General features: G+C 44.4%; 3 protein-coding genes across 6 annotated transcripts in view; all 3 read left to right on the top strand.

Annotated features, from left to right (window-relative positions):
- The window catches only part of LOC130099216 (immunoglobulin-like domain-containing receptor 2), a 32,936-nt gene extending 26,889 nt beyond the window's left edge, over positions 1-6,047 (top strand). For 2 of the 4 annotated variants that reach the window (XM_056264824.1, XM_056264822.1), the window contains 6 exons: positions 358-540; positions 1,387-1,506; positions 2,016-2,223; positions 2,331-3,018; positions 5,154-5,257; positions 5,971-6,019. In XM_056264824.1, coding sequence (XP_056120799.1) covers positions 358-540; positions 1,387-1,506; positions 2,016-2,223; positions 2,331-3,018; positions 5,154-5,246 — 1,292 coding nt within the window. In that variant the 3' untranslated portion in view covers positions 5,247-5,257; positions 5,971-6,019. Of the gene's footprint in view, positions 1-357; positions 541-1,386; positions 1,507-2,015; positions 2,224-2,330; positions 3,019-5,153; positions 5,258-5,970 lie in introns of all 4 variants that reach the window. The other 2 variants (XM_056264823.1, XM_056264825.1) reach the window with 2 other exon arrangements.
- Positions 6,048-9,955: 3,908 nt separating this feature from the next.
- Positions 9,956-20,387, top strand: ildr1a (immunoglobulin-like domain containing receptor 1a). The gene is made up of 8 exons (XM_056264827.1): positions 9,956-10,176; positions 10,964-11,134; positions 11,414-11,563; positions 12,652-12,771; positions 15,018-15,164; positions 15,251-15,379; positions 18,033-18,709; positions 19,583-20,387. Exons 1-8 carry the CDS (start codon positions 10,134-10,136, stop codon positions 19,619-19,621), a joined length of 1,476 nt encoding a protein of 491 aa, XP_056120802.1. The 5' UTR covers positions 9,956-10,133; the 3' UTR covers positions 19,622-20,387.
- A 296-nt stretch (positions 20,388-20,683) lies between these two features.
- The window catches only part of tmem39a (transmembrane protein 39A), an 18,834-nt gene continuing 12,017 nt past the window's right edge, over positions 20,684-27,500 (top strand). Inside the window, exons 1-2 of the mRNA XM_056264821.1 lie at positions 20,684-20,932; positions 23,843-24,032. Coding sequence (XP_056120796.1) covers positions 23,920-24,032 — 113 coding nt within the window. The 5' untranslated portion in view covers positions 20,684-20,932; positions 23,843-23,919. The remainder of the gene's footprint in view (positions 20,933-23,842; positions 24,033-27,500) is intronic.

Genomic DNA, 27,500 nt, shown 5'->3' with positions numbered 1-27,500 from the left:
GATGGGTGGAGCCTGACGTCTAGCTACACTCTATTCCTAAACCTAATTAGGTCAAGCTCCACCCATTAGTCCAGAGAGGGGAGCTGGACATCATTTGACTGTGTAATGAGCACCACTTGACAAACCTCAGTACTTCAGTACTCAATGATACTGTAAAAAAACATGTCAGAACTCTCTTTAAACATTTTCTCCTCCATTAGAGTAGTTGAATTGAAAGAGAAAACAGACCACAGAAGATAAGTTTACGCCATAGCATATTTTGCTTACTAGTATTGCATTGCATATGAACTGGGTAAATTAACTCTTTCAAATAGCTGGGTTGCCATGCTACCTGACTTTGGTCTTTCTCTCCAATAGTGTATGAAGCAGGGAAGGGGATCAAGACAGCAGTGCCCACACCAGTGCCCATGTTCCCTCCATACTACATAGCTGGGATGCCCACCATGGTGCCCATCGCCCCACCCTCCCTCATCGACCCACACCTGTCCATCGACCCACACCTGTCCACCGCACCATCGCTGGAGCACAACGGCTCGGCAGGTGAGCACTAGAGTAAACATGTTCACTGGTGAAAACTGAGCTGCTGGTAAAAGTCTGTTGTGACAGTGTTAGACGCTCCAAACCACAGCATGATTTACTGACACGTTATTAAATAGTTCTGACCACAGCAGTATTTCAGAGCTTTACCACAGAAGAGATTTTAGAATCTGGGACGTTTCAATAACTCAAAATGAACCGAACACCCTTCTGAAATCCAAACATTTCAAGTTTACAGTGATACAGCTGCAACAGACTCATGCATTCCCTTCACACTGCTACTGCGATAATAGAGATTGCACTTGAGAGCAAATGCACCACAATGTGTCATATTAAATACATGCAGGTCAAATAAAGTTATAAATGTTATTTAGTAATTCAACTGATCAAAATGCTAGAGTAAGCAAATATTAAATGTGCTGCTTACTCTCACTCTTTCAATTGCATTCCTGCTCCTCCTCGCTCAGTTTAGGCAAATTCAGACGGTTCTTGGAGCTCAGATCGAGTCACAAGCTCAAGCCCTTTATTGGGGCAAAATCTGTTTACTTTCACCTCTATTTAAGTAATATATTAACATACGAACCTCTGAAATAATATTATGATTTAACATTCAATATTAGTCCACATATTCTCTCACAAGGAGCAGGATTCTATAAGCCCACAAAAGAATGGGCCACTAAAAAAATCTGCTATGGTATAAAATATATTTGTGGTTTATATTTTGCTTGCAAAAAAATTGTTTCTCATCAGAAAACAGGACAGGACTGTTTTAAAATGGCCTGAGTCTGTTTCCCCGAGTTACCAAAAACAATATTCTTACAACACACACACATGATGTATCTTCTGTAGTGCGGAGTGGTTTCCATCTGCAGTCTGCGTCAGATCAGAGCTCTCTGAAGGTGCTGCAGTTCGTGGAGAAGCAGCTCGCTCAGTTCAACCCGTCACAGACGCTTAGCAGCAGCCGAGACTGTAAGAGACGAACACCATTCCAAATGCCACATGACCACTGCACGCAATCCACTGCGCATTTCACTGCACGCCATCCACTGCACGCAGTCCACTGCAAGCAAAATCACTGCAAGCAATCTACTGCACGCGAGCCACTGCATGATCCACAGCACCTGATCCACTGCACACACTCACTGGGCATGATCCCACTGCGCATTTCACTGTGGTTGATCCACTGCACGCACGCACTCCTCATAGGATGAGACCATCTCCTGTCTCCTCTTCTCTTTTTTCCTGCCTGAAGAGCTGCATGTTTGTCTCTGCATTCCTTGTGGTCTTTAACCCTTCGTTCTTCACTTTTTTAACATTCTTTCATTAAGTACTGTAAAATCTGCTTAATGTTCCTGGAATAAAATGAGGATAAGAGTTACAAGAACTATTTCAAATATCCTAATGTCAAATAATTGTGGTAAGAATTTACACAGAATAAAAAGAGGTTGATGCCTTTGCTGATTTCTGCTTATCTGCAGCCTGCAGTATGTCCGAGCTGAGTTCATTACATGATGCAGAAACGGACTTCCATCAAACCTATCGACAAGTACAAAAAAAGGCTCTGCCAGTCATCCCTGATCTTGATGACCCCACTGACCTCCGGACCACAGATTTATCTCCCATTCATGAGGGACGATACACACGACAGCCACAGCATAGAAATCAGGTGCCAGATGACAACCGCAGGTAATGGAAGGATGAGGTGTAGTAGATTCCTCTCTTCACTAGTCTGAATACACACCGATTAGTTTAATAGTTTTGACAGTTTTGAATTCATAAATCATTCTTTCCAGGTGGAACCCTCGCTCCGAGCACCTGCAGAGAAAGGCTTTCCTGGATCACGGACGGACCGGATCTCTGGATGAGCTCGAGGAGTTTGCGATGACATATATGCAGCGAGGACGTCACGGAGAGCTTGGAAACCGGGAGGATGACTACAGAACACACAAACGAGAGCGCGAGAGGGAAAGAGAGCGAGAACGGGAGCGCGAGAGGGAGAGAGAGCGAGAACGGGAGCTTGAGCGGGATCGGTACCCATTTTATTCTTCCAAACGTTACTCTCCAAAGGCCAGTCCAGCGAGACGCCTGCCCAGCCCTCCGCCACTGCCTGGGATAAGGCGGGACAATGATCAACCCCAACGGGATCCACGGGATCAGAGAGATTCCAGCAGTACCGGGAGCAGACGAGACTACGATGATGCCCTTCTCAACAGTTTATTGGAACGTAAAGCTAAAGCTGGGAAGAGTGTCTCTTCAAAGGCAGGCCGTACTGAAGAGGACTCGGAAACACCTTCCAAAAACAGCATCAAGAAAACCAGTGAGCGTCTCCACAGCAGGTCCTCGAGCAACCAGTCCCCTCGCCAGCGACCGGCAGAGGATAGTGAATCTCTGCCTCCCTACGCAGAGAAGGAGCTGGAGCTGGAGCGTTCCCGAGGAGCCGAGACCGGACAACAACGCTCCGGTCACGGGCAAAGGAGAGTGGTGAGTTACCTGTAGGACTCTGTGTGACTGAGTTACCTGTAGGACTCTGTGTGACTGAGTTACCTGTAGGACTCTGTGTGACTGAGTTACCTGTAGGACTCTGTGTGACTGAGTTACCTGTAGGACTCTGTGTGACTGAGTTACCTGTAGGACTATGTGTGACTGAGTTACCTGTAGGACTCTGTGTGACTGAGTTACCTGTAGGACTCTGTGTGACTGAGTTACCTGTAGGACTATGTGTGACTGAGTTACCTGTAGGACTATGTGTGACTGAGTTACCTATAGGACTCTGCGACTGAGTTACCTGTAGGACTCTGTGTGACTGAGTTACCTGTAGGACTCTGTGTGACTGAGTTACCTGTAGGACTCTGTGTGACTGAGTTACCTGTAGGACTCTGTGTGACTGAGTTACCTGTAGGACTCTGTGTGACTGAGTTACCTGTAGGACTCTGTGTGACTGAGTTACCTGTAGGACTCTGTGTGACTGAGTTACCTGTAGGACTCTGTGTGACTGAGTTACCTGTAGGACTCTGTGTGACTGAGTTACCTGTAGGACTCTGTGTGACTGAGTTACCTGTAGGACTCTGTGTGACTGAGTTACCTGTTGGACTCTGTGTGACTGAGTTGCCCGTAGGACTCTGTGTGACTGAGTTACCTGTAGGACTCTGTGTGACTGAGTTACCTGTTGGACTCTGTGTGACTGAGTTGCCCGTAGGACTCTGTGTGACTGAGTTACCTGTAGGACTCTGTGTGACTGAGTTGCCCGTAGGACTCTGTGTGACTGAGTTACCCGTAGGACTCTGTGTGACTGAGTTACCCGTAGGACTCTGTGTGACTGAGTTACCCGTAGGACTCTGTGTGACTGAGTTACCTGTAGGACTCTGTGTGACTGAGTTACCCGTAGGACTCTGTGTGACTGAGTTACCTATAGGACTCTGTGTGACTGAGTTACCTGTAGGACTCTGTGTGACTGAGTTCCCTGTAGGACTTTGTGTGACTGAGTTACCTGTAGGACTCTGTGTGACTGAGTTACCTGTAGGACTCTGTGTGACTGAGTTACCTGTAGGACTCTGTGTGACTGAGTTACCTGTAGGACTCTGTGTGACTGAGTTACCCGTAGGACTCTGTGTGACTGAGTTACCCGTAGGACTCTGTGTGACTGAGTTACCCGTAGGACTCTGTGTGACTGAGTTACCCGTAGGACTCTGTGTGACTGAGTTACCCGTAGGACTCTGTGTGACTGAGTTACCTGTAGGACTCTGTGTGACTGAGTTACCTGTAGGACTCTGTGTGACTGAGTTACCTGTAGGACTCTGTGTGACTGAGTTACCTGTAGGACTCTGTGTGACTGAGTTACCTGTAGGACTCTGTGTGACTGAGTTACCTGTAGGACTCTGTGTGACTGAGTTCCCTGTAGGACTTTGTGTGACTGAGTTACCTGTAGGACTCTGTGTGACTGAGTTACCTGTAGGACTCTGTGTGACTGAGTTACCTGTAGGACTCTGTGTGACTGAGTTACCTGTAGGACTCTGTGTGACTGAGTTACCCGTAGGACTCTGTGTGACTGAGTTACCTGTAGGACTCTGTGTGACTGAGTTACCCGTAGGACTCTGTGTGACTGAGTTACCCGTAGGACTCTGTGTGACTGAGTTACCCGTAGGACTCTGTGTGACTGAGTTACCCGTAGGACTCTGTGTGACTGAGTTACCCGTAGGACTCTGTGTGACTGAGTTACCCGTAGGACTCTGTGTGACTGAGTTACCCGTAGGACTCTGTGTGACTGAGTTCCCTGTAGGACTATGTGTGACTAATGTCCCACTGAGAGGGGAATAAAACCCTCGGATCTGTGGACCTGCGTTTGTCTCGCATGGAAACGCATGTGATGGTGCAGTGAAAGAAAAGCACCAAGGTTCCACAGAATCCAATGCCTTAGAAAGGCTTTTGAAAAAGTTTTCAGGGATTTGAAGTATGTAGTCCTAACACAATTGGTAACATTATTGGAAAAACTCCTTGAAAACAGTCATTAAAAGAGATAATCCAGAACATAGTAAATCCATTCACCAGAGAAGCACTCTATAAGATTTCCTCTTGCCAGTCATCATCCTTACCATTTATTTCATTCATATCTCTTGTAGACATTTTTTGATGAACAAAGTGCGCAGTTTGATTCCGACCTAGGTCTTTCGATCACGGTTCGATTTGTACCTCGATTTGACAACAGAAAATAACCTGTACACAGGTAACAAGAATGTCAAAAAAATCAATCATATCTCTGCCTGCTTGCTGCTTAATTCCTCCCCACAATGTGTTTGGATCACAGCTATAAACTCTAACACAACTAATGATAGAAACGGTCCCTCAAAGCACTAAGAAATGTTGAAAAAGAAATAAAAAAGGTCAAGGTATGACATTGATCAAATGTGTAAAACAAAAATTAAGACAATCCTGATGAAAGACAGTACAGGTGGTGTTTTTAGAGTCGGTGTGTGTGTCAGAGATCATCCCCTCTCGTCCTTCAGTTTGTAGAAACACAGTTACGCCTCGTCTCACTTCCACTGTACGAGGCTTTCTCTGACATCTATTCTTGCTTTTACAAACACAGACGCAGCTGTAGCGTTTTACTGCGTCTAACATCAAACTTCTCATCTTCATTAAATGAGATCCAAGAGTAAAATGTAGGCGATCAGACCCGCAGAAGCTCCATTTGTGTGCATAAATACAGATGGAAATCTTATTGAGTGCAACTTGGAGAATCATGTAGCATTTCATGTTTTGATTTATATTTTGTATTTCTTTTTCTGAGTAATGTAACATACATGTCTGGTCCTAATATTTCCAGAATAATCACTGACAGCGCTTGACCTGCGACTCACTCTAGACGAGACTAACCCGCTCTAACTGACCAGCTGAACCGGCTCGTTCGCTCACTCTCTGTCCTCTCTCTCTGACCAGAACACACTGCTGACCAGACACACGCTCGAGGTCTGATGCCCTCACACACTCACACACACGAGGACAAAACACTGCCGCGGAGAACCAGCCTGTGGAACCGAGGTTTGTGGGTCTGAAATATGTTTTACAGGCTCGTCTGAATAACTTCCCCTAAAATGGGTCATAGCTGTCATGGAGAGAATATACAGAGTTCATTCCTGAGGTACACGGACACTCACTGGACGAGACTCTTCCTGACCGTTCAAGTGCAAGAGTGTTGGATAAAAAAACATTTGCCACACAGTGAAATGATGATGTTTACATGAAGTGTTGCTGAACGTTATATATGAGGTTATCATATTGTTTACTTCACATATGTTCATAATCTCAGAAAGCTCTGTATGAATGGAATGTTACTTTGCTACATTCTGACAAAATGTATCAGTAAACACATTCATAACTGCTGTTTGCTAACACATGTTGTGTTGTTCTTGCACAAGATATTAATATCATTGCAGATCTTGTTATACTCGCGTTTTCTATCAGTATTAAGCGATTTTCACATTAAGAAATGTAATATTGTGTGTACTTTAGGGGATGATACTGACTTTCATGTAAAGCTGAGCAAAACTGTTTAAAGACACAGAGAACAAGATTACAGGAAGTCATTTGATTTCTGTGGTTCTGCAGATTTATCACCTAAACTCATCATGTGAGATAAGACTTTAATGTAATGACTGTAATGAGTTCATTGAAGCTCACGTCTGGATTATATATACTGATTTCTGAACCGCATAGCCTGCTAGTAATCTACTCATACTAGTTTGACCATATCCTTCTAAAGCAGAAACAGTAAGAGTAGTAGGGTTGGGTACCGAACTCGGTACTTTTAATGGCACAGACCGAGTTACGTCAGTACTACCGAGTACCGATTCACATTAAATCAATCGCTTTCATGCGCAGTTTAATCTACCACACACACTGAAGCACGCGTGCCGCTCGCGGGGCTCTTCAGCCTCGGCAGTCTCGCTACAGGACAACGTCAATGCATGAACTTCACTTCCAGAGCCGCTCTGAGACTCACTGAAGTTCATCAGCATTTTACAGTTTCTTTTAAGAAAAACTATCGCTATATCATTAACACACGGAAACTCAAAGGTCTTCACCACAACCCGTCAAAATAAAAGTTTGCTTCAACTTGATAACATATTACTGTTGTACAGTAAAATTTAGATATCTCAATTTAATAATAATGCTAACACTAATAATAATCAATTATCAAAAAAAAATGTTTTAAGGAATAATCACTTTTTCTTCTATATTGTAATTTTAACAGTATAAAGCTCAGTTGTGCCGCATGTTGTTTGACACAAAAGTTGAATCTCATATAAAAGATCAATTAAATTAATGTTTATGTCTTCATTTGATCACTAGAAAATTCACAACAAACAATTTGTGGAAAACCAAACATTTCTTAGAAATGTTTTATTACTTTTATTAATATTCAAGCATCACAGACAATGGCAGACAGAGACCAAGGCAGCTCTGGAATAATGTCAAGAACACTTCTATAAATGACTTAGTTTCTTTACAGTTATTGACGTAAACATGCCTAAAGTACAGAAAAAAGGTACCGTTGGGTACCGGCATCGGATTTCAGGGACCGGTAAAATGCGAACAGGACCCAACCCTGAGGAGGAGTGTGTGTTTCTGAATGGAGCAATAGTTCAGGATTCCCTCGACGTCACAGTGTAATGTGCAGCGGACACAGCCGGTTCCTTCAGCGAGAGCTATTGTTCTCCGAAGGGTCCGGTGTCGGCTGTGACGTCACCGGCTGATGACCTCATCAGATGCTGGCGTCACCGGCTGATGACCTCATCAGATGCTGCCAGGGACTCTCAGACTGACGGCTCTGTTCACCTGCATTACTCTACTATTCTTTATCTTTGAAATATGTGCTGTAAGTTAGTTGTATCAAACTAAAAATTATTTTATCCTAATACTTGAGAAAATCGTTAATATAATTACATTGAAGATCATTTTTATGCAACTTTGTTTACATTTTGTATGTTTTCATATGTTTACTGTCTTATGCCTAAATGTGTTTATTAGCTGTACGCAGACTCACATTATGTTTTACATCATCAATGACTTTCAGTAAAAACTTGACCAACACTTCTCCTAACACTCATTTTATTCAGTGTTTTGTTCTGTTTCTGTTGCGTCACATTATTGCTGCAGCATTACGACTCTTACACACGATGTGGTGTGTGTGTGTGTGTTTGTTTGTTTGTGTCGGTGTAAGTGTGTGTCATGAGGCTCTTTGTTCATTGTTAAGACAATAATGACACTCTCAAACACATCAGTTTAGAGATGGAAACATTACACTCACACACAAATCACACACACACACACTCACTCTCACTCACACACACACACACACACACACACACACACACACACCCACCCACCCACACTCACACACACACACACACACTCACTCACGCACTCACTCTCTCACACACACACTCACACCCACCCACCCACACTCACACACACACACTCACTCTCACTCACGCACTCATTCACACACACACACACACACACACACCCACCCACTCACAGATGCACGCACTCATTCACTCACACACACACACACACTCACTCACTCACACAGATGCATGCACTCATTCACACACACACACACACACTCACTCACTCACACACACATGCACGCAGTCATTCACACATACACACACACTCACACAGATGCTCGCAGTCGCACACACAAATGCTCACACAGATGCACGCACTCAGACACACACTCACAGTCACAACACAAACCCTCTGAATCTACTGCTAAAAAACTTTATTTATTAATGAGTCATTTCCACATGAGGATGTTCCTGAGTGGCATTAAAGTGAGCTTTTGTCTAATTCAGCTCCTACTGGGGACAGTTTTGTCCCTAAACACACACACACACACTTAAGGATGGGGATCTCACACGCGTCCACAGCCTCTCAGCCGGACAGATGGTGTGTGTGTGTGTGTGTGTGTGTGTTCTCCAGTTTTCCCTGATGTGATCTCTCTCTCTGTTGATGAGAGGAGTGTAATGTCAGAGTGTCTGGATCTGTGAAGGTCCACTAGATCATCATCATCAGCAGAACACAGGCGTCATGAGGGAACAGTTCAACTTTGACCTTTGCAGGTCGACTGCAGCTCATCGCAATCGCTCTGCCAACAAAACCTTTAACTGTCATATTTACAAAACATTTCCAGTTGAAAAAAAAATATAGGCCTACAAGACCGAGACTCTGACGTCATCTGCTGGTGACTCGAGGAACTTCATCCACTCCACTGACTCTGATCAGGAAACACATACTGACACCATCAACAAGCAAGCAACTAGCTAATATAATAGCGTTTGTATATTATGTTGATATTAACATACTATTTATTCAGATACTTTCACTCGGTGTTGAGTGAGTGAACGAGTGCAAAAGCCCTTTCCCTAAACTTCCCCAGATCGGGTCCTCTCGGGATCATGTCAGTCTCAGAAACATGATTCATAAACGAACCTCTGCGAGTGAAATGAAGCCCTCCTCCTGCATCTGTGACTGCGAGACTTCATCCACTGCTGGGCGGTTGGAAAAACAAGTGATTTTAGTGTTCATTATGTAATGTTTATTTTCTTGTCCATTTTAAGGAGCAGAGCTGCTAACCTGTCTCAGATCATTGCAGACTGTGACATTCAAAAGTAACATGTCCTTCTCGAGGCGCATTACAGTGAGGAAACTTCGTCCGATGAATATTTGCATGAAGAGGTTTCATAAATTCGGAACCGCATATAGTATAGGCTCTACTACTCGTATTTCCCACATATTTTTATTGCAGACATAGTAATAGTAGTATGCAGTTCCGAATGTTTATTTGGCAGTTGCGCCGGCTGGTGTTACCTGTGCGCACGCGCATATGACGCACCTGTGTTTGGGGTGGAGCGATGATGATGATGATGAGGGGGAGGAAGAGCAGAGCACAGGAATCACAAGCCGGTCTCCGAGAGGAACACAACTACAAGTTAAAGCGGCTTTTGGTATAAAATGCGTGTTTGATCCGTGACTCTAATCGCATTCACACTCGCGCTGGTTTCGGTTCGCGTTTACTGGAGTTTCATCAGAACATCATGATGATCGTGTCTCTGCTGCTGCTGAGTGTCCTGAGCTCAGGTGAGACACACACACACACATCTGCTCATTTACAATGCAGAATAATACGGTGACATTGTGAAGGTTGGTCAGAGGAACAGGTAACTGTGTTTCACCTGTTGAGCTCGCCCGTTTCGGTCACGTGATCACTGTTGTTGACATCGATCCAATTAAAATGTTCAAACATTGAAAGAATGACGGGATGTAAATGTTTAAAACAACTTAAAGCACTCAGGAATAAGAACGTATGGAATCTAGTGAAAATAAAAATGAAAATATAAATAAATAAACAATTAAACGCAGCGCTCAGGTGATCATGAATGTTTTTTGAAATCCAAAAGATTAAAAGAAATGAAGTTTTCACCAATATTTTGCTGAATATTTGTCTTAACTAACACTGAAACTCACTTTGTTTGAAACCAGTGAAGAATTTCCTGCTCTTTGTGTCATTTCCAGTTTTACAGGTTTGGCAGCTTGTGTATTTCTGTCTGTTTATCTCTCTCTCTCTCTCTCTCTCTCTCTCTCTCTCTCTCTCTCTCTCTCTCTCTCTCTCTCTCACACACTTTCTCTTTAAAAGACATTTAATGTTATTAATATTAATGTTACACTTATTATTATTATTGATCTGACTGCATTGACACTATTGGTTAAGAACGAAACTTGATCTGAATAATGACCCTTCTGTAGAATCTGAATGTGTCTCATATTTGATTGCTTCATTGGTTCGGCTATTCTCCTGTTTATCACTGTGACGCTGCTCTGGCTCGACCTGTCCCGTATAAAGCAGACGTTCTCTTCCTCTCTTCAGGGATTCTGAGTATCCAGGTCACTCTCTCTGAGTTGGAGAGGCGCACGACTCTCTTTGCTTCGGTCACTTTACGCTGTGATTATTCCACCTCCGCGCAGCCTCAGAATGTGTTGGTCACCTGGAAGTTCAAGTCCTTCTGCAAAGACCCTGTTCTGGACTATTACTCCACAGGTATCTCTCAACATCAGTCCTCTCTCTCTATGATCTCAGTGCGGAGACGCTCCTGTGCGTTCGATGCTTCACTGTCGTGAGCGCTAAAGTGAGCAAGAAGTGGTGAATGATTGAGTGGATCGTGTGTGCAGATCTCGAGTAGAAGCAGTAAAACATGTTTTGGAGTGAACTACTACTGTAATGTTGAACCACAGATATTGTTGTCATTCCCATCAGATCAGCCGAACCCGTCCGGCGCTGTCTAACCTGTGTGTGTGTGTGTGTGTGTGTGTTCTGCAGCGTACCAGTCTGCCCTTCAGATGGGGCAAGATCCAGCCAACGACTGCGTGGACTCGCAGCGCACCATCCGAACCGTGGCTCAGAAACTGGGCCCCAACGAGGCGGTGCTGGGCTCCGAGTACAGAGACCGCAAAGTCTACATTCAGAACAGTGAGTTGATGAAGATACGAGAAACGTGTAAGGGGATTTACAGTCAAAGACACAGAACCAGATATGATGAATAAAGACTCGGGAGTCAGAATTACAATAAATTGAAGAAAAGTTTTACTGAAGATAGTTTGGAGTTTCATCAGCAGAAGTTCAGCTTCAAGACTCACGAGGAGTTCGTAGGCCGCCCCGCTTACAGTTACACAGATCAGCAGTTATAGCCTTCACCAAGGTCTACGTACGTCCCTGCTTCAGGTTGAATGGTTCTGATTGGCTAAGCAATAGATAAACACAGTCATTTTCCACACATATACAGATAGACTGAAGCATATCTCCATCGACTAGGCGACTGACACTCGGACTCTTAAGTAAGGCACGTCGTGACCTTCCAGGTCGCAGATTTGGGTCTGTCCATAACAACACAGTCAATCTCCTATAACACACACACCGACACACAGCTTCTTCAAGGTTGGATTTGGCCTGGCTCTAACTATAAACAGGAGAGTCGTCTCAAAACATCAAGATAATACACTCTTTCTCTCAAGGAGAGGACACTTTAATCTAACGCAGTGAAGTGAGGCTTTAACTACGAAATGTTCCCTTAAACTATAGACATCAATGACCCCTGTGACCATAGCTGTCAGAGTACCCCAGAAAAGCAGATGTATGTATTGACGCATGTTAAAGAAGTCCATATTTCATTTCTGGAAGCCGGGCTAAATGAGCGAGCACTGTTACTGCATTCAGATATCAAATACAGACATTAGAGAATACATGAAAAGAACATTTCAGTAATCACACTAGTGACTTAACTTCTATAACTAAGTAAATCTCACAAGCTTCGAGAAGTCATTTAACTCATTTGCAAGGCAAGGCAAATTAATATTTTCTTTCACTACTGACCGTTATCAATTTGTAGTAGAAAACGAAGAGATGTCATATCGATCACAAGTTCAGTATGGAGTACCACAAGGCTCAGTACTAGGACCGCTGCTGTTCCGGACCAATCAGTTTGTTGTATTTTCCATGAATGGTTATTGTTTCTATTTCAGTCGTAATCCAGATATTTTCTCTGTGTTTGTGTTGATCAGAGGCGGATCTGGTCATCAATGAGGTGATGTGGTGGGATAACGGGATGTATTTCTGCTCTGTGGATGCGCCTGGAGACACAATCGGAGATTCAGACAAAGAGATGAAGCTGATCGTGTACCGTAAGTCCCGATTACTAACACAAGATTTAAACACAGGAGAAGAAAAAGCCTTAGAGTCTCATTATAAGCAACATGTTAAAAACCTTTAAAATTCATTCAAAACAGAAGCAAACTGATACTGTATTTCAGCATATAGAGACAGTGATGGATGAATAACATAATTTGGCAGATGCTTTTATCCAAAGCGACATGGAGTAGTTCACTTCAGAATTAAAATGTCCTAAAAATCTTTCTCACACACACGTCATCCAAGATATTCATGTCTTTCTTTCTTCAGTTGAAAAGAAATTGAGATTTTTGAGGAAAACATTCCAGGATTTTCTCCATATAGTGACTTCAATGGGGTCCAACATGTTTAAAGGGGTCATATAATGGTACATGCACTTTTACAAGTTGATTGTACTGAAATGTGTGTTGGCAGTGCCTGTACACAACCATCATATAATGATAAAATCCATCCAGTGTTTTTGTTTTAATCTCCTTATATGTTTTCCCCTGCCTCAAATCAAGCCGTTCCACCGTGTGACGTCACACGGTCGGACGCCCCTCCCGCGATTGTTGATTGACAGCAGCGATTCAACACAGACCCGCCCTCGCTCGTGAGCCAGCTGTCAATCATAGTCTGCGCGGATCGGCGCGGTCATTGTTGATATGCTGGAGCTCTGTCTATGAGCAGAATGGCGTCTAAGCGATTGTGGTGTTCTGTTCTTGGGTGCAATAACACAGCAGTCATTTTAATGTTCCTAAATCCGAACCGATGAAGACGCAGTGGCTGAGTTCTGTTTTTGAAGGGAATATTCCCCACGAGCAACGTCAATGCTTTCGTGTTTGCGCGAATCATTTCTCAGTGGACTGCTTTATAAAGGAGGGTCAGTATAAAGCTGGTTTTGCTAAGAAGCTGCACCTGAATAAAGGATCGGAACCTATTCGTGTTCCTGCTGAACCTTCAGAAGAACTAAAGTGAGTGTAACGTTTTATTAATCTTTAATATTTATATTAATCTTTGCAAATCGCTAGCTGCACACTTCACAATGAATGCGTCTAAGGTTTACACTCAGGGTACATTACAGCATGTTTTCTATGTACAACGTTCTCAATATAATTCATAATCCCACGTTTATAATGAACAACGCGTTATGGTTATTGTGTTATTGTGTTCAAACGGTGTACACAGAACAGAGGGGCGGGGTGAGCAAAACTCATTATCATTTAAAGTCATATGCACTGAAACGGCGTGCTGAAAACAGAGCTGTTTTTGACCAGGTAAAATAAGTGTTTTCTTACAATACTAATGAGAATTTTTTATTAAAGTATATTACAAACTTTTAATTTAGACCCTAAAGAATCATATTAGCTTGTACAAAAATGGCATTATATGACCCCTTTAAGATCCAAATGTGAATTTCAGTGCAGCTTCAAAGTCTCGACACGATCCCAGCTGAGGAATAAGAGTCTTAATTAGACAAACCATCTGCCATTTTATAACAAAAAATAAACATTTATATACTTTTAACCACAAATGCTGGTCTTGCACTCGCTGTGATGCGACACACATTACGTAATCACGTTGAAAGGTCATGTGTGTTCCGGTTCAAATGTAGGAAAGGGGCGAAAACCTCAACCCTAACCGGACTTCAAAATCGTCCGACATCATTGTTTTACCTTTTATTTATTTATTTGTTTTGTAAATGGCGTTTGACTTAGTCTTTGCACGTTCGCTTTGTAAACACTGGGTGTTTACAAAGCCTACGTCACGCTTGACCTTTCAACGTGATTACGTAATGTGTGGCGCATCAAAGCTAGAGCAAGACCAGCATTTGTGGTTAAAAAGTATATAAATGTTTTGTTTTTTTATATATTTTTTTAATAAAATGTCCGCTGGTTTGTTTGACTCTTATTCCTCGGCTGGGATCGTGTAGAGACTTTGAAGCTGCACTGAAACTGTTGGACCCAATTGAAGTCACTATATGGAGAAAAATCCTGGAATGTTTTCCTCAAAACCCTCAATTTCTTTTCAACTGAAGAGAGAAAGTCATGAATATCTTGGATGACGTTGGGGTGAGTAAATTATCAGGAGTGAAGTGAAGTGAACTACTCCTTTAAATTTCATTGAAGGTCTAGATTTGATCAGTTGATGCGTTTACTGAGAATGGAACCCTTCAGCTTGTGTTGCAAGTGGCAGGATCTGCAGTGTGTGTGAGACTGGCTGATGCTGATCCTCCTGCTGTGTGTGTGTGTGTTGTTAGACTGGCTGACGGTGCTCTTCATCGTGATCGGAGTGCTGATGCTCGTCCTCCTGCTGTGTGTGTGTTGCTGTCAGTGCTGCCCGCAGAAGTGCTGCTGTTACGTGCGCTGCCCGTGCTGCCCTCAGACCTGCTGCTGCCCCGAGAAGGGTTAGTACACACACACACACACACACCTGCCTCAGACTCACACACCACACACACTCCTAACGCTGTGTTTGTGTTCCTGTGTTCAGCCGTGATGCAGCACCGGCTGATGAAGGAGGCACAGAAGGCCATGACGCCGTGGATGAATGGACAGCCGCTCTATGCTCCCATGAGCAATCACAGCTCCAGCTACCAGATGAACCCCATGCTGTACGCAGGTCAGTCCCAGTCCATCCTCGTGGAGTCGGGGTCAGTCCCAGTCCATCCTCGTGGAGTCGGGGTCAGTCCCAGTCAGGGCTCGTGGAGTCGGGGTCAGTCCCAGTCAGGTGCTCGCGGATTCGGGGTCAGTCCCAGTCAGGGCTCGCGGAGTCGGGGTCAGTCCCAGTCAGGTGCTCGTAGAGTCGGGGTCAGTCCCAGTCAGGTGCTCGTGGAGTCGGGGTCAGTCCCAGTCAGGGCTTGAGGAGTCGGGGTCAGTCCCAGTCAGGTGCTCGCGGAGTCGGAGTCAGTCCCAGTCAGGTGCTGGTGGAGTCGGGGTCAGTCCCAGTCAGGTGCTGGTGGAGTCGGGGTCAGTCCCAGTCAGGTGCTGGTGGAGTCGGGGTCAGTCCCAGTCAGGTGCTGGTGGAGTCGGGGTCAGTCCCAGTCAGGTGCTGGTGGAGTCGGGGTCAGTCCCAGTCAGGTGCTGGTGGAGTCGGGGTCAGTCCCAGTCAGGTGCTGGTGGAGTCGGGGTCAGTCCCAGTCAGGTGCTGGTGGAGTCGGGGTCAGTCCCAGTCAGGTGCTGGTGGAGTCGGGGTCAGTCCCAGTCAGGTGCTCGTGGAGTCGGGGTCAGTCCCAGTCAGGGCTCGTGGAGTCGGGGTCAGTCCCAGTCAGGGCTCGTGGAGTCGGGGTCAGTCCCAGTCAGGGCTCGTGCAGTCGGGGTCAGTCCCAGTCAGGGCTCGTGGATTCGGGGTCAGTCCCAGTCAGGGCTCGTGGATTCGGGGTCAGTCCCAGTCAGGTGCTCGTGGAGTCGGGGTCAGTCCCAGTCAGGTGCTGGTGGAGTCGGGGTCAGTCCCAGTCAGGTGCTGGTGGAGTCGGGGTCAGTCCCAGTCAGGTGCTCGTGAAGTCGGGGTCAGTCCCAGTCAGGGCTCGCGGAGTCGGGGTCAGTCCCAGTCAGGGCTCGCGGAGTCGGGGTCAGTCCCAGTCAGGGCTCGCGGAGTCGGGGTCAGTCCCAGTCAGGTGCTCGTGGAGTCGGGGTCAGTCCCAGTCAGGGCTCGTGGAGTCGGGGTCAGTTCCAGTCAGGTGCTCGTGGAGTCGGGGTCAGTCCCAGTCAGGTGCTCGTGGAGTCGGGGTCAGTCCCAGTCAGGGCTCGTGGAGTCGGGGTCAGTCCCAGTCAGGTGCTCGTGGAGTCGGGGTCAGTCCCAGTCAGGTGCTCGTGGAGTCGGGGTCAGTCCCAGTCAGGTGCTCGTGGAGTCGGGGTCAGTCCCAGTCAGGGCTCGTGCAGTCGGGGTCAGTCCCAGTCAGGGCTCGCGGAGTCGGGGTCAGTCCCAGTCAGGGTTCGCGGATTCGGGGTCAGTCCCAGTCAGGGCTCGTGGAGTCGGGGTCAGTCCCAGTCAGGGCTCATGGAGTCGGGGTCAGTCCCAGTCAGGTGCTCGTGGAGTCGGGGTCAGTCCCAGTCAGGGCTCGTGGAGTCGGGGTCAGTCCCAGTCAGGTGCTCGTGGAGTCGGGGTCAGTCCCAGTCAGGGCTCGTGGTCCCAGTCAGGCGCTCGCGGAGTCGGGGTCAGTCCCAGTCAGGCGCTCGCTCGCGGAGTCGGGGTCAGTCCCAGTCAGGCGCTCGCTCGCGGAGTCGGGGTCAGTCCCAGTCAGGGCTCGTGGTCCCAGTCAGGCGCTCGCGGAGTCGGGGTCAGTCCCAGTCAGGCGCTCGCTCGCGGAGTCGGGGTCAGTCCCAGTCAGGCGCTCGCTCGTGGAGTCGGGGTCAGTCCCAGTCAGGGCTCGTGGTCCCAGTCAGGCGCTCGCGGAGTCGGGGTCAGTCCCAGTCAGGCGCTCGCTCGCGGAGTCGGGGTCAGTCCCAGTCAGGCGCTCGCTCGCGGAGTCGGGGTCAGTCCCAGTCAGGGCTCGTGGTCCCAGTCAGGCGCTCGCTCGCGGAGTCGGGGTCAGTCCCAGTCAGGGCTCGCTCGCGGAGTCGGGGTCAGTCCCAGCGGAGAATACATGAGAAACTCATTATTGTTCTGATGCTTGTAATGAGATCTTTATAACAGTACAGTAGATACTTACATAAAATTCATATGAATATCATTCGTCACACTATATCTGCCAATAATATGTTTTAGTAAGATGATATTTAATGATTAGTTTTATGATCAAAGCCCTCTAGTTCAAAACATTTAATGCAATGCAATACAATGATGATTGAGAGATGAACAAATAAACCTTCCTCAAAAGCCTGATGATCATATTTGATACTCATGATTTTTATAATAAATGATGTCTGGATAATCCAGTAAACCTTCTTCAGTCCAGCTGAAGTATTACTAACAATATCAAAGTTATTCTGACGTTTACTTTATATAAACCAGTAAATGTTTAACAGCATAAAGACACGTGAAGCACGAGCTGAAGGACGTTTGTACAGTTATACTAAAAGACTTTTACTTGATAAAAGAGTCTAAACTCTTAATCAGACGACAGAAGGACTGGAGAAGATAGTGCAACAGGTTTATCAGATCATGTTCATCGTTCAGAGGCGTTCGAAACTGTGCATAAAATATGATGCAGTAGGCTTTATAAGGGCAATGTATTCAGTGTGTGTTTTTATTACTTAATATAGATTTTCAAAAGCTCATTTAAGCTAATTTGCTGTGTGTTTGTGTTCTGAGTCTCTCTGTTTTCCCGCCTCAGGGTCACAGAAGGGTCACATGACGCCGGTTCCGCTGCCGCCTCCGCATATGCAGATGCCGGGTCACATGCCTCCTCCCAGCATGCACGGCAACGGAAGCGTTCACGGGAACCACCAGGTGCTGGAGTACCTGGAGAGTCAGGTGCGCGGCATGGATGTGAACAGCCCTCTCCTACAGCCCCAGCTCATGCCCCCCCCCGCGCATCACGTCCCGCAGCACGTGCCCTTCTCCGCCGGGCCTCCCAGCATGCTCTCTGCGCTGGACGACGGGCCCGCCTCACGCAGGCTCCCGCCCGGATCCCGAGGAGCCAGATCACACTCCAGCGGCTCGTCTGTGTACGGCGCCCCACCCCGCGACGATCGCCGCTACCCTCGCCCGCTAATCCCGCGCAGCTACAGCCAGGAGGACGTGCTGGACAGCCGGAGCCGGCCCGGAGGATCCCGCCCTCGCTCCCGATCCCGGGACGATCTGCTGGCCGCGGAGCGCAGAGGCCCGGCCCGGCGGGATGATTACTCTCCTCTGCCCCGCCGCGGCTCCTGGAGCTCCGCTAACGAGGAGGCTAGCAGACGCGGAGGAACACGAGGAGCTCGCGGATCCGGATGGTCCGATCATCATCCTCCCACCTACAGCGAGTACGAGCCCGGGAAGAAGCCGAACATGCGGCTGGATCGCTTCTCTGTAAGAGTCTGAACTACTCCTGAGCGGCTCACGCGTTCACTAACACTGCTTTCTTCTTTAAAACTGTCACTCTCCTGCCGTCATTATTAAACTACATTATTAACATTATTAAACGTCATACAACTAAACTAACACATGTAACGTGAGTCGATCCAAACGTCTGCAATCGCATCAAACATGTAAACAAATGTAAGATGAATTCTTTCTCGTTTAAATCTGAAATGGGAACTATTATGCAGAATTCACTTTTACATGGTGTTAGAAGATAAATGTGTGTGTACAGTGTCCCAAAATGAGCTGTTCGTGTTTTGCATACATGTTGACATCAGTATAACAAGCCCCGCCCATGACAGCTGCCCTATTAGCATAGCTCCTCCCCTGAGTGAGCGTACACACTTGCATGTTTATCTCATTTGGCATCGAGCAGCAGCTCATTTGCATTTAAAGACACACACACACACGAAAACAGTGTGTTATTGCTTCCACCAAAAAAGGGGCATGATGTAATAACTGATCTGTGGGGTATTTTGAGCTGAAACTTCAGACAGATTCTGAAGTCACTTAAGACCTATATTACACCGTGTAAAAGGGTTATAATAGGTCCCGTTCACTGTTTCACAGACGCTCGTTGTTCTTTCACTGAAGATCTTTATCTTCTCAGAACATGATCATCAGGTTTAGCTCATGGAGCTCCAATGCAAATACTGCAACCGTGTTCATTTACCAACTCAACTGATGGGTTTAAGTGAAGTCTTTTCTGTATTCTGCTGCGTTGGGTTCGGACTCCTCACGCCTGCACAGATCCGGATCCTCGTCTGGCGTTCAGTGCTGGTTGTTGATCTTGTTAATCTTCGCTCTCCTCTTCTTCTGCAGGATAAGAGCTCTCGCAGCGGCACCAGCATCGTCATCTGAACACCAGCGTCTGAAGCTTCTCTGCTCATGAACACAGAACTAAGAAAAGTGCTTTTACTGAACCTATTTGAAGGATGTGGTTCTTTGAAGATAGATCATGGAATTTTTTTTTTATATTTTTGTGCAGAGCATTTTATACACTTGAATGTGAATATGAATATCCTCTTCTAGTGAATGTGTGACATTAGCTGTGTATGACATGTGACGTTTCTTGGGTTTGAGGATTTATCTGTGTAAATATCACATTTTTTGTGTCAATATATTTATTAATATATTGAGGTTTTTTAAGCATCCACTGCATTTACAGCAGAGATATAATGCAATATAACAAGAATTGTGTGAGACTCTGAAATGCTCATTATTATGTCCGTAATAAGTTATTCATTGTGATTTGTGATTGCAACTCTCTGATTGCATAAACACAAGGAATAACTTATTCAGACGTGTGTATTTATGTTTTATTGATCGTGCTCAGGTCAAGCTGTTCTTTAGCCTTTTGTAAATAATGTCTTTATGGAACGTGTTACTGCATCTAAATGTCAAAATCTGAATGATTTTTCAGTCTTGCCTTTATATCAACTTTATCTGAATATGTGAATCACTGTTTGCCCTCTGTAATGATGAAAGACTTGTACATGTTCTACTGTTCATATATGAAGGACTGTCTATTAATGTTTTGTTTCTTTACGTCATGCATCTTATGTGGACAGAATTCTTCCTTTTCCACTTGCATAAATAAATCTGCGAAAACAGCAGCATATGCCGAGATGTTTGCGTTTGAGTACATCTGTGTTTCTCAGGCTAATATTAGCCGATCAGTGTCATCACAACAATCCCTTCATGTTTACATCTTTGAACAGTCAGAGCAACAGTATTTGTCTCACATTGCCGAAGTAAGAATGTTTGCAAGGCAGTTTCACAAAGCAAAATAGAAATTAGCAATACAATATTTAAATGCAACATTGTATTGTTTTAGTACTACATCTGTTCCCAGCGTGTACTGTCTGTGTGTGTGCGCGCGGCGCATGCGCAGTGCGCACCAGAGACGCGTCGCGGGGCTGATGGCGTCATGTGACGCAGCGTCGGTTTGCCACGTCGGTCTGTAACTGCGCGAGGAACTTCTGCAACTTTCTGTTTTGCATTTTAAGGCCGTTAATACAAAGCAGCGCGACTGCAACAACACACGCGAATTATCCACATTTGTCTGTCAGAAACTTTACACTGTATCATCAATTCAGAAAGAGAGAGAGAAACAAATGTGGTTTTTACAGAGTTTAGGTGACTGATGTCTGCGCTCATGATTGGTGTGCGGTAAGTGCTGCTTTAATCATTCATTAATGTTAATGTTGTTAATCATGCGTTCAGTCAACACTTACAGTAATGAACATCAGCTCAATATTCATATAGTTCAGTTAGGGTTATAGTTCAGTTACCAGCTGCAGACCAATGGTTCTGTTAATTTCCTGTTTGTGTTTAACGCGTGTATGTGTGTGTGTGTTAGTTAGTACATGTGTTATTTAGTTCGTTGACATTGTTAGTCTGTGGTGACTTTGGTTCAGCCGATTGTCTGGTTATAAGTGAAGTTGATGAGTTAGTCTGGTTGTAACTCAAGTGTAAGTTTAGTCATTATTAGTCTGGTTCAGTGTAGTTGATGTGTTAGTCTGGTTCAGTGTAGTTGATGTGTTAGTCTGGTTCAGTGTAGTTGATGAGTTAGTCTGGTTTAGTGTAGTTGATGAGTTAGTCTGGTTCAGTGTAGTTTATGTGTTAGTCTGGTTCAGTGTAGTTGATGTGTTAGTCTGGTTCATGAGTTAGTCTGGTTCAGTGTAGTTGATGTGTTAGTCTGGTTCAGTGTAGTTGATGAGTTAGTCTGGTTTAGTGTAGTTGATGAGTTAGTCTGGTTTAGTGTAGTTGATGTGTTAGTCTGGTTCAGTGTAGTTGATGAGTTAGTCTGGTTCAGTGTAGTTGATGTGTTAGTCTGGTTCAGTGTAGTTGATGTGTTAGTCTGGTTCAGTGTAGTTGATGAGTTAGTCTGGTTCAGTGTAGTTGATGTGTTAGTCTGGTTCAGTGTAGTTGATGAGTTAGTCTGGTTCAGTGTAGTTGATGAGTTAGTCTGGTTCAGTGTAGTTGATGAGTTAGTCTGGTTCAGTGTAGTTGATGAGTTAGTCTGGTTCAGTGTAGTTGATGAGTTAGTCTGGTTCAGTGTAGTTGATTAATTAGTCTGGTTTAGTGTAGTTGATTAATTAGTCTGGTTCAGTGTAGTTGATGAGTTAGTCTGGTTTAGTGTAGTTGATTAGTTAGTCTGGTTTAGTGTAGTTGATGAGTTAGTCTGGTTTAGTGTAGTTGATGTGTTAGTCTGGTTTAGTGTAGTTGATGAGTTAGTCTGGTTCAGTGTAGTTGATGTGTTAGTCTGGTTCAGTGTAGTTGATGAGTTAGTCTGGTTCAGTGTAGTTGATGAGTTAGTCTGGTTCAGTGTAGTTGATGAGTTAGTCTGGTTCAGTGTAGTTGATGAGTTAGTCTGGTTTAGTGTAGTTGATTAATTAGTCTGGTTTAGTGTAGTTGATTAATTAGTCTGGTTTAGTGTAGTTGGTGAGTTAGTCTGGTTCAGTGTAGTTGATGTGTTAGTCTGGTTCAGTGTAGTTGATGAGTTAGTCTGGTTCAGTGTAGTTGATGTGTTAGTCTGGTTCAGTGTAGTTGATGTGTTAGTCTGGTTCAGTGTAGTTGATGAGTTAGTCTGGTTCAGTGTAGTTGATGAGTTAGTCTGGTTCAGTGTAGTTGATTAATTAGTCTGGTTCAGTGTAGTTGATTAATTAGTCTGGTTCAGTGTAGTTGATGAGTTAGTCTGGTTTAGTGTAGTTGATGAGTTAGTCTGGTTCAGTGTAGTTGATGTGTTAGTCTGGTTCAGTGTAGTTGATGAGTTAGTCTGGTTCAGTGTAGTTGATGAGTTAGTCTGGTTCAGTGTAGTTGATGTGTTAGTCTGGTTCAGTGTAGTTGATGAGTTAGTCTGGTTCAGTGTAGTTGATTAGTTAGTCTGGTTTAGTGTAGTTGATGTGTTAGTCTGGTTCAGTGTAGTTGATGTGTTAGTCTGGTTCAGTGTAGTTGATGTGTTAGTCTGGTTTAGTGTAGTTGATGAGTTAGTCTGGTTCAGTGTAGTTGATTAATTAGTCTGGTTTAGTGTAGTTGATGAGTTAGTCTGGTTCAGTGTAGTTGATTAATTAGTCTGGTTTAGTGTAGTTGATTAATTAGTCTGGTTTAGTGTAGTTGATTAATTAGTCTGGTTTAGTGTAGTTGATGAGTTAGTCTGGTTCAGTGTAGTTGATGAGTTAGTCTGGTTCAGTGTAGTTGATGAGTTAGTCTGGTTCAGTGTAGTTGATGAGTTAGTCTGGTTTAGTGTAGTTGATTAATTAGTCTGGTTTAGTGTAGTTGATTAATTAGTCTAGTTTAGTGTAGTTGATTAATTAGTCTGGTTCAGTGTAGTTGATGAGTTAGTCTGGTTCAGTGTAGTTGATGAGTTAGTCTGGTTCAGTGTAGTTGATGAGTTAGTCTGGTTTAGTGTAGTTGATTAATTAGTCTGGTTTAGTGTAGTTGATTAATTAGTCTGGTTTAGTGTAGTTGATTGATTAGTCTGGTTTAGTGTAGTTGGTGAGTTAGTCTGGTTCAGTGTAGTTGATGAGTTAGTCTGGTTTAGTGTAGTTGATTAATTAGTCTGGTTTAGTGTAGTTGATTAATTAGTCTGGTTTAGTGTAGTTGGTGAGTTAGTCTGGTTCAGTGTAGTTGATGAGTTAGTCTGGTTTAGTGTAGTTGATTAATTAGTCTGGTTTAGTGTAGTTGATTAATTAGTCTGGTTTAGTGTAGTTGATGACTTAGTCTGGTTCAGTGTAGTTGATGACTTAGTCTGGTTTAGTGTAGTTGATGAGTTAGTCTGGTTGTAGTGGTAGGTTAGCTGTTAGTCTGGTCTTGGTAATCTGTGCATCATAAGGTGATCGGCAGGTTTTTGTGTTCATGCTTCAGGAGAGTTTAATGCTGTTTTCTTCTTAATAACTTCAGCTTCATTGCACTTTAACTTCCTCTTTTGGTCCAACGGTTTTAACAGAAAAACAGCAGTGTGTCTGTTAACATGTGATGATACAGCATGTTTTGCCCAGCTGCTGCGTTTGTTAGCAGGTCAGTTACCCTGTATCTGAGTAGTTCTGACCGGACCCCTGGCTTGTGTTTGTCCTGCAGTGGCCGAGACGTGACGGAGCCGCAGGGAGCCGCTGGTGGAGACGCGAGGACGGGGCCGCAGGGAGACGCTGGAGGTCATGCCCGGGGGCCGCAGGGGTCCCAGTAGACAGCAGCTGAGCCGCTGCGCTCTGCCGTCGCTGCAGACGCTGGTGGGCGGCGGCCTCAGCAATGGGGCGGGGCTTCGGTGCAGGTGAGGCGCTGATGCTTCTGACGTTCTTCACCACTAAATTACGGATGTAATATAGATGATGTACAAGATGCAGTATAAATCTATGGTGTCCCCAGAATGTGTGTGTGAACTTTCAGCTGGAAATACCAGATCATTTATTATAGCTCGTAAAATTTGCCCCTTTTTGGGTGTGTCGCTTTAGATGCAAATGAGCTTTAGCTCCGCCTCCGTTCAGAAGAGGGCGGAGCCTTTACATGAGCTTCAGAGACTCCGGCAATAACAACACAGGCCGATCTCACTGATCCAGAGTCAGGAGTAACAGCAGCGAGTGCAGCCTTACGGAGAGACTCAGGCCGTGTTCCTTTAACACATCCAGTAGCTTTTTAAAGAACCAAAAACATAAATATGATATTATGTGGATGACAATCATAGTGAAATAAATGTGTGTATATATATGAAGACGGAGGTGCCTCACTCACAAACCCGACTCTGTGTTTCTATATGAACTGCACTAAAACACTCAGAAGATGCAGATGCAGTTATTTAGCCAAATGGTGACCGGCGTTAGTTTTCCACACTGATGCATGCCGCGTCGAGACCTCACCGTAACTAGCGATCCGCTGGAAACAGCTTCTTCATCGTGACCGTGTTAATGTCTAATAGTCCACAATGAGCACTAGACATGTGCCGGTATTCGGTAATGCGATAAATCGCGGTAATGAATATGCACGATATTGTTATCGCGGGCACTTCAAAATACCGTGAAAAATAATAGATTCGAATTTAGACTTTTAGAACGCGCATTAGCTTATTTTCCATCAACCGCTTAAACACTGCGTATATGCTGCGCAAAACACGTGCGCACTCTGATGTAAACAATCCCCACATGTACAAGCACTGTGTGCATGCGGCGGCAGTGCGCACTCTAGTCTAATGTAAACAATCCTCACATGGAGAAGAAGCACGGCGGAAGGAGGAACGCTGCCGACGATTTACCCCCCGCAGGGCTGCCAACTCTCACGCATTCAGCTTGAGACTCAAGCGCCTTTCAGACAGGACGCGGAATACGCGCGGGGACGTTTTGTTGCTGCGTCGACCAAAGCACGCCGGAGTCAAAGTTCAAAGTAGTTAAACTTTTTATTTGCAAAATAGCAAATCGCGCTTCGCGTCCTGTCTGAAAGGCGCTTTACGCACTGACAGACTAGACAGAGCTGGTTACTTTTGATATGAACAAAAAAATAAATAAATCAGCTCTTAGGTTCTGTCCATTGTGACAGATCGCTGCGCCTCAGTTCAAGTAAACCGATCATCTATTACTTTTTATTAAAAGACACAGTACAACTTACCGTAAGGTATATGCCTCATACATAATGTCGATCAATCAGTGTTTTTCAAACACGGAAAGAGGTCAATAAAACTGCAGGAGAACAGAACTTATGTCACAGAACGTTACATTTACCTCAGGAAAGCCATTTAATGACCAGCACATTAGTTGACTAGAAAAAATAGCGAGGAGTATTTTGCTAAATATGTGCACTATATTACATATTTATTATATGTTTACTTGTCATTACATAATTGTTATTATAATGAAAACCGCATTATATTTAATTTCTCTCTGTGTGTTTACAGCATTATGTGAGATATATTTTTTTCTTGAGAAAAATTAACATGCAGACTGTGGCCTACCTAATATTTATCCAAATGAGTCAATATTGAATTAAGATTAAAATCAAATCCTTAACCAGGTTTTTTTTTCCTGGTTAAATAAAGGATAAAAAATAATAATAATAAAAAAAAAATCCAAGAATTTAATTGAATAATACAAACAGTAGCCTACCAGTCATTGTACCATGTAAACATTGTAACATGTTGTCACTAAATCAAATTCTGTTTAGTTACCATATGTTTTGAAAATCACATTGTTGTGATGCAAGTTTTTTTTTTTTTTATACCCACAATCCATCTGTTTCTCTTGAGCAATTAAAATATCGTGAGAATACCGTATACCGTGATAAAAGCTCAATCAATTAATCGCAGCATGAAAATTTGATACCGGCACATGCCTAGTGAGCACTTTATATCTAGCTTACATTCAGTGACGATATAAATATAAATAAACGGCTTCTTAAGCGGTTTCATAATGTCGTGCACACAGGTGGAGTGTGTGTTTGTGTGACGCGATGAAGCCGTACTACTGTGTGTTTGTTGTTGAGCTAGCTCTAGTTATTAATAATACCCAGAGTTCACCTGTCACACCTGCGATCTGTCGGCGGGCGGATTCGGATCTGCCGGAAACATGCGCTTCACTCTGAACTGCCAGTTTTATATAATATTACAGCCTGATCTAATGACCTAATTCAAGTTCTTTATTAGTAACCCATGTATGTGACTTCAAGAGTCAAGCTTTACAGTAATAAACAGGAGAATAACAGATTCAGTGATGCAAACTTCATCAGATACGACACACACACACACACACACACTCCGCTCTACAGAAGATCATAGTCATTACTCGGATCCGGTTAGTTTCTCCAACAGTGTCAGTGCCGTCAGATCAGTAATATTGCTGAATATTAAAGGGCTCATCGGATGGAAAAATTCACTTTTATATGGTGTTTGCAGTGTGTGTGACACAACCCCCACACAATGAAGAAAATCCATTCACTCCTTTTATCCTCAAAAAGCCTAAACACTCTCAATAATCAGGCCGTTTGGATTTCCTGACACTATGATGTCATATTGCTCATGCTCCGCCCACGACCGCTGACGGACTGTCCCGTATTAGCATATTTCCTGTATTAGCATATTTCCTGTATTAGCATATTTCCCGTATTAGCATATTTCCTGTATTAGCATATTTCTGCCCTCAGCCATTTGTATACTGTCCACCAAGGCATCACTTTACGAGTCTTGTGTCGATGCCCCACGGGTGAGCAGTTGCTCATTATCATTTAAAGAGACATGCACCTCATTATCATTTAAAGAGACATGGACCTCATTATCATTTAAAGAGACATGCACCTCATTATCATTTAAAGAGACATGCACCTCATTATCATTTAAAGAGACATGCACCTCATTATCATTTAAAGAGACATGCACCTCATTATCATTTAAAGAGACATGCACCTCATTATCATTTAAAGAGACATGCACCTCATTATCAGTTAAAGAGACATGCACCTCATTATCATTTAAAGAGACATGCACCAGAACGGGTCGCTGTGAACAGAGCTGTTTTTGAGGAGGTAAAGAGTGTGTTGTTTTACACAACCATTGAGGAATTTTAACCAAAGTATGTTACAAACTTTGCATGAACACCCTAAAGAATCTTATCCAGTTGTGGAGAATGGGCCTCCGACGACCCCTTTAAGAGTCTTTTAAACTCAAACCGGAGGTGACAGTGATGATCCTCGTGGCTGTAGAGGAGCTGAGGACTGTGTTCAGTGTCAGACTGAAGAGAGACGCGTTCTGCCCTGATGTGTC

This window comes from Rhinichthys klamathensis, unplaced genomic scaffold, assembly GCF_029890125.1.
Source record: "Rhinichthys klamathensis goyatoka isolate OS25496 unplaced genomic scaffold, OSU_Roscu_1.1 h1tg000224l_1, whole genome shotgun sequence".
NCBI classification, from domain to species: Eukaryota; Metazoa; Chordata; class Actinopteri; order Cypriniformes; family Leuciscidae; genus Rhinichthys; species Rhinichthys klamathensis.
This window is presented reverse-complemented; position numbering and strand designations above follow the sequence as displayed.

Bases quoted from the DNA above. Each gene is read 5' to 3' on its own strand.
- ildr1a (XM_056264827.1), top strand. From the start codon at position 10,134: ATGATGATCGTGTCTCTGCTGCTGCTGAGTGTCCTGAGCTCAG. The intron at 11,564-12,651 runs GTGAGTTGATGA...TGTGTTGATCAG, and splicing joins CAAAGTCTACATTCAGAACA to AGGCGGATCTGGTCATCAAT. The intron at 18,710-19,582 runs GTAAGAGTCTGA...CTTCTTCTGCAG, and splicing joins TGCGGCTGGATCGCTTCTCT to GATAAGAGCTCTCGCAGCGG.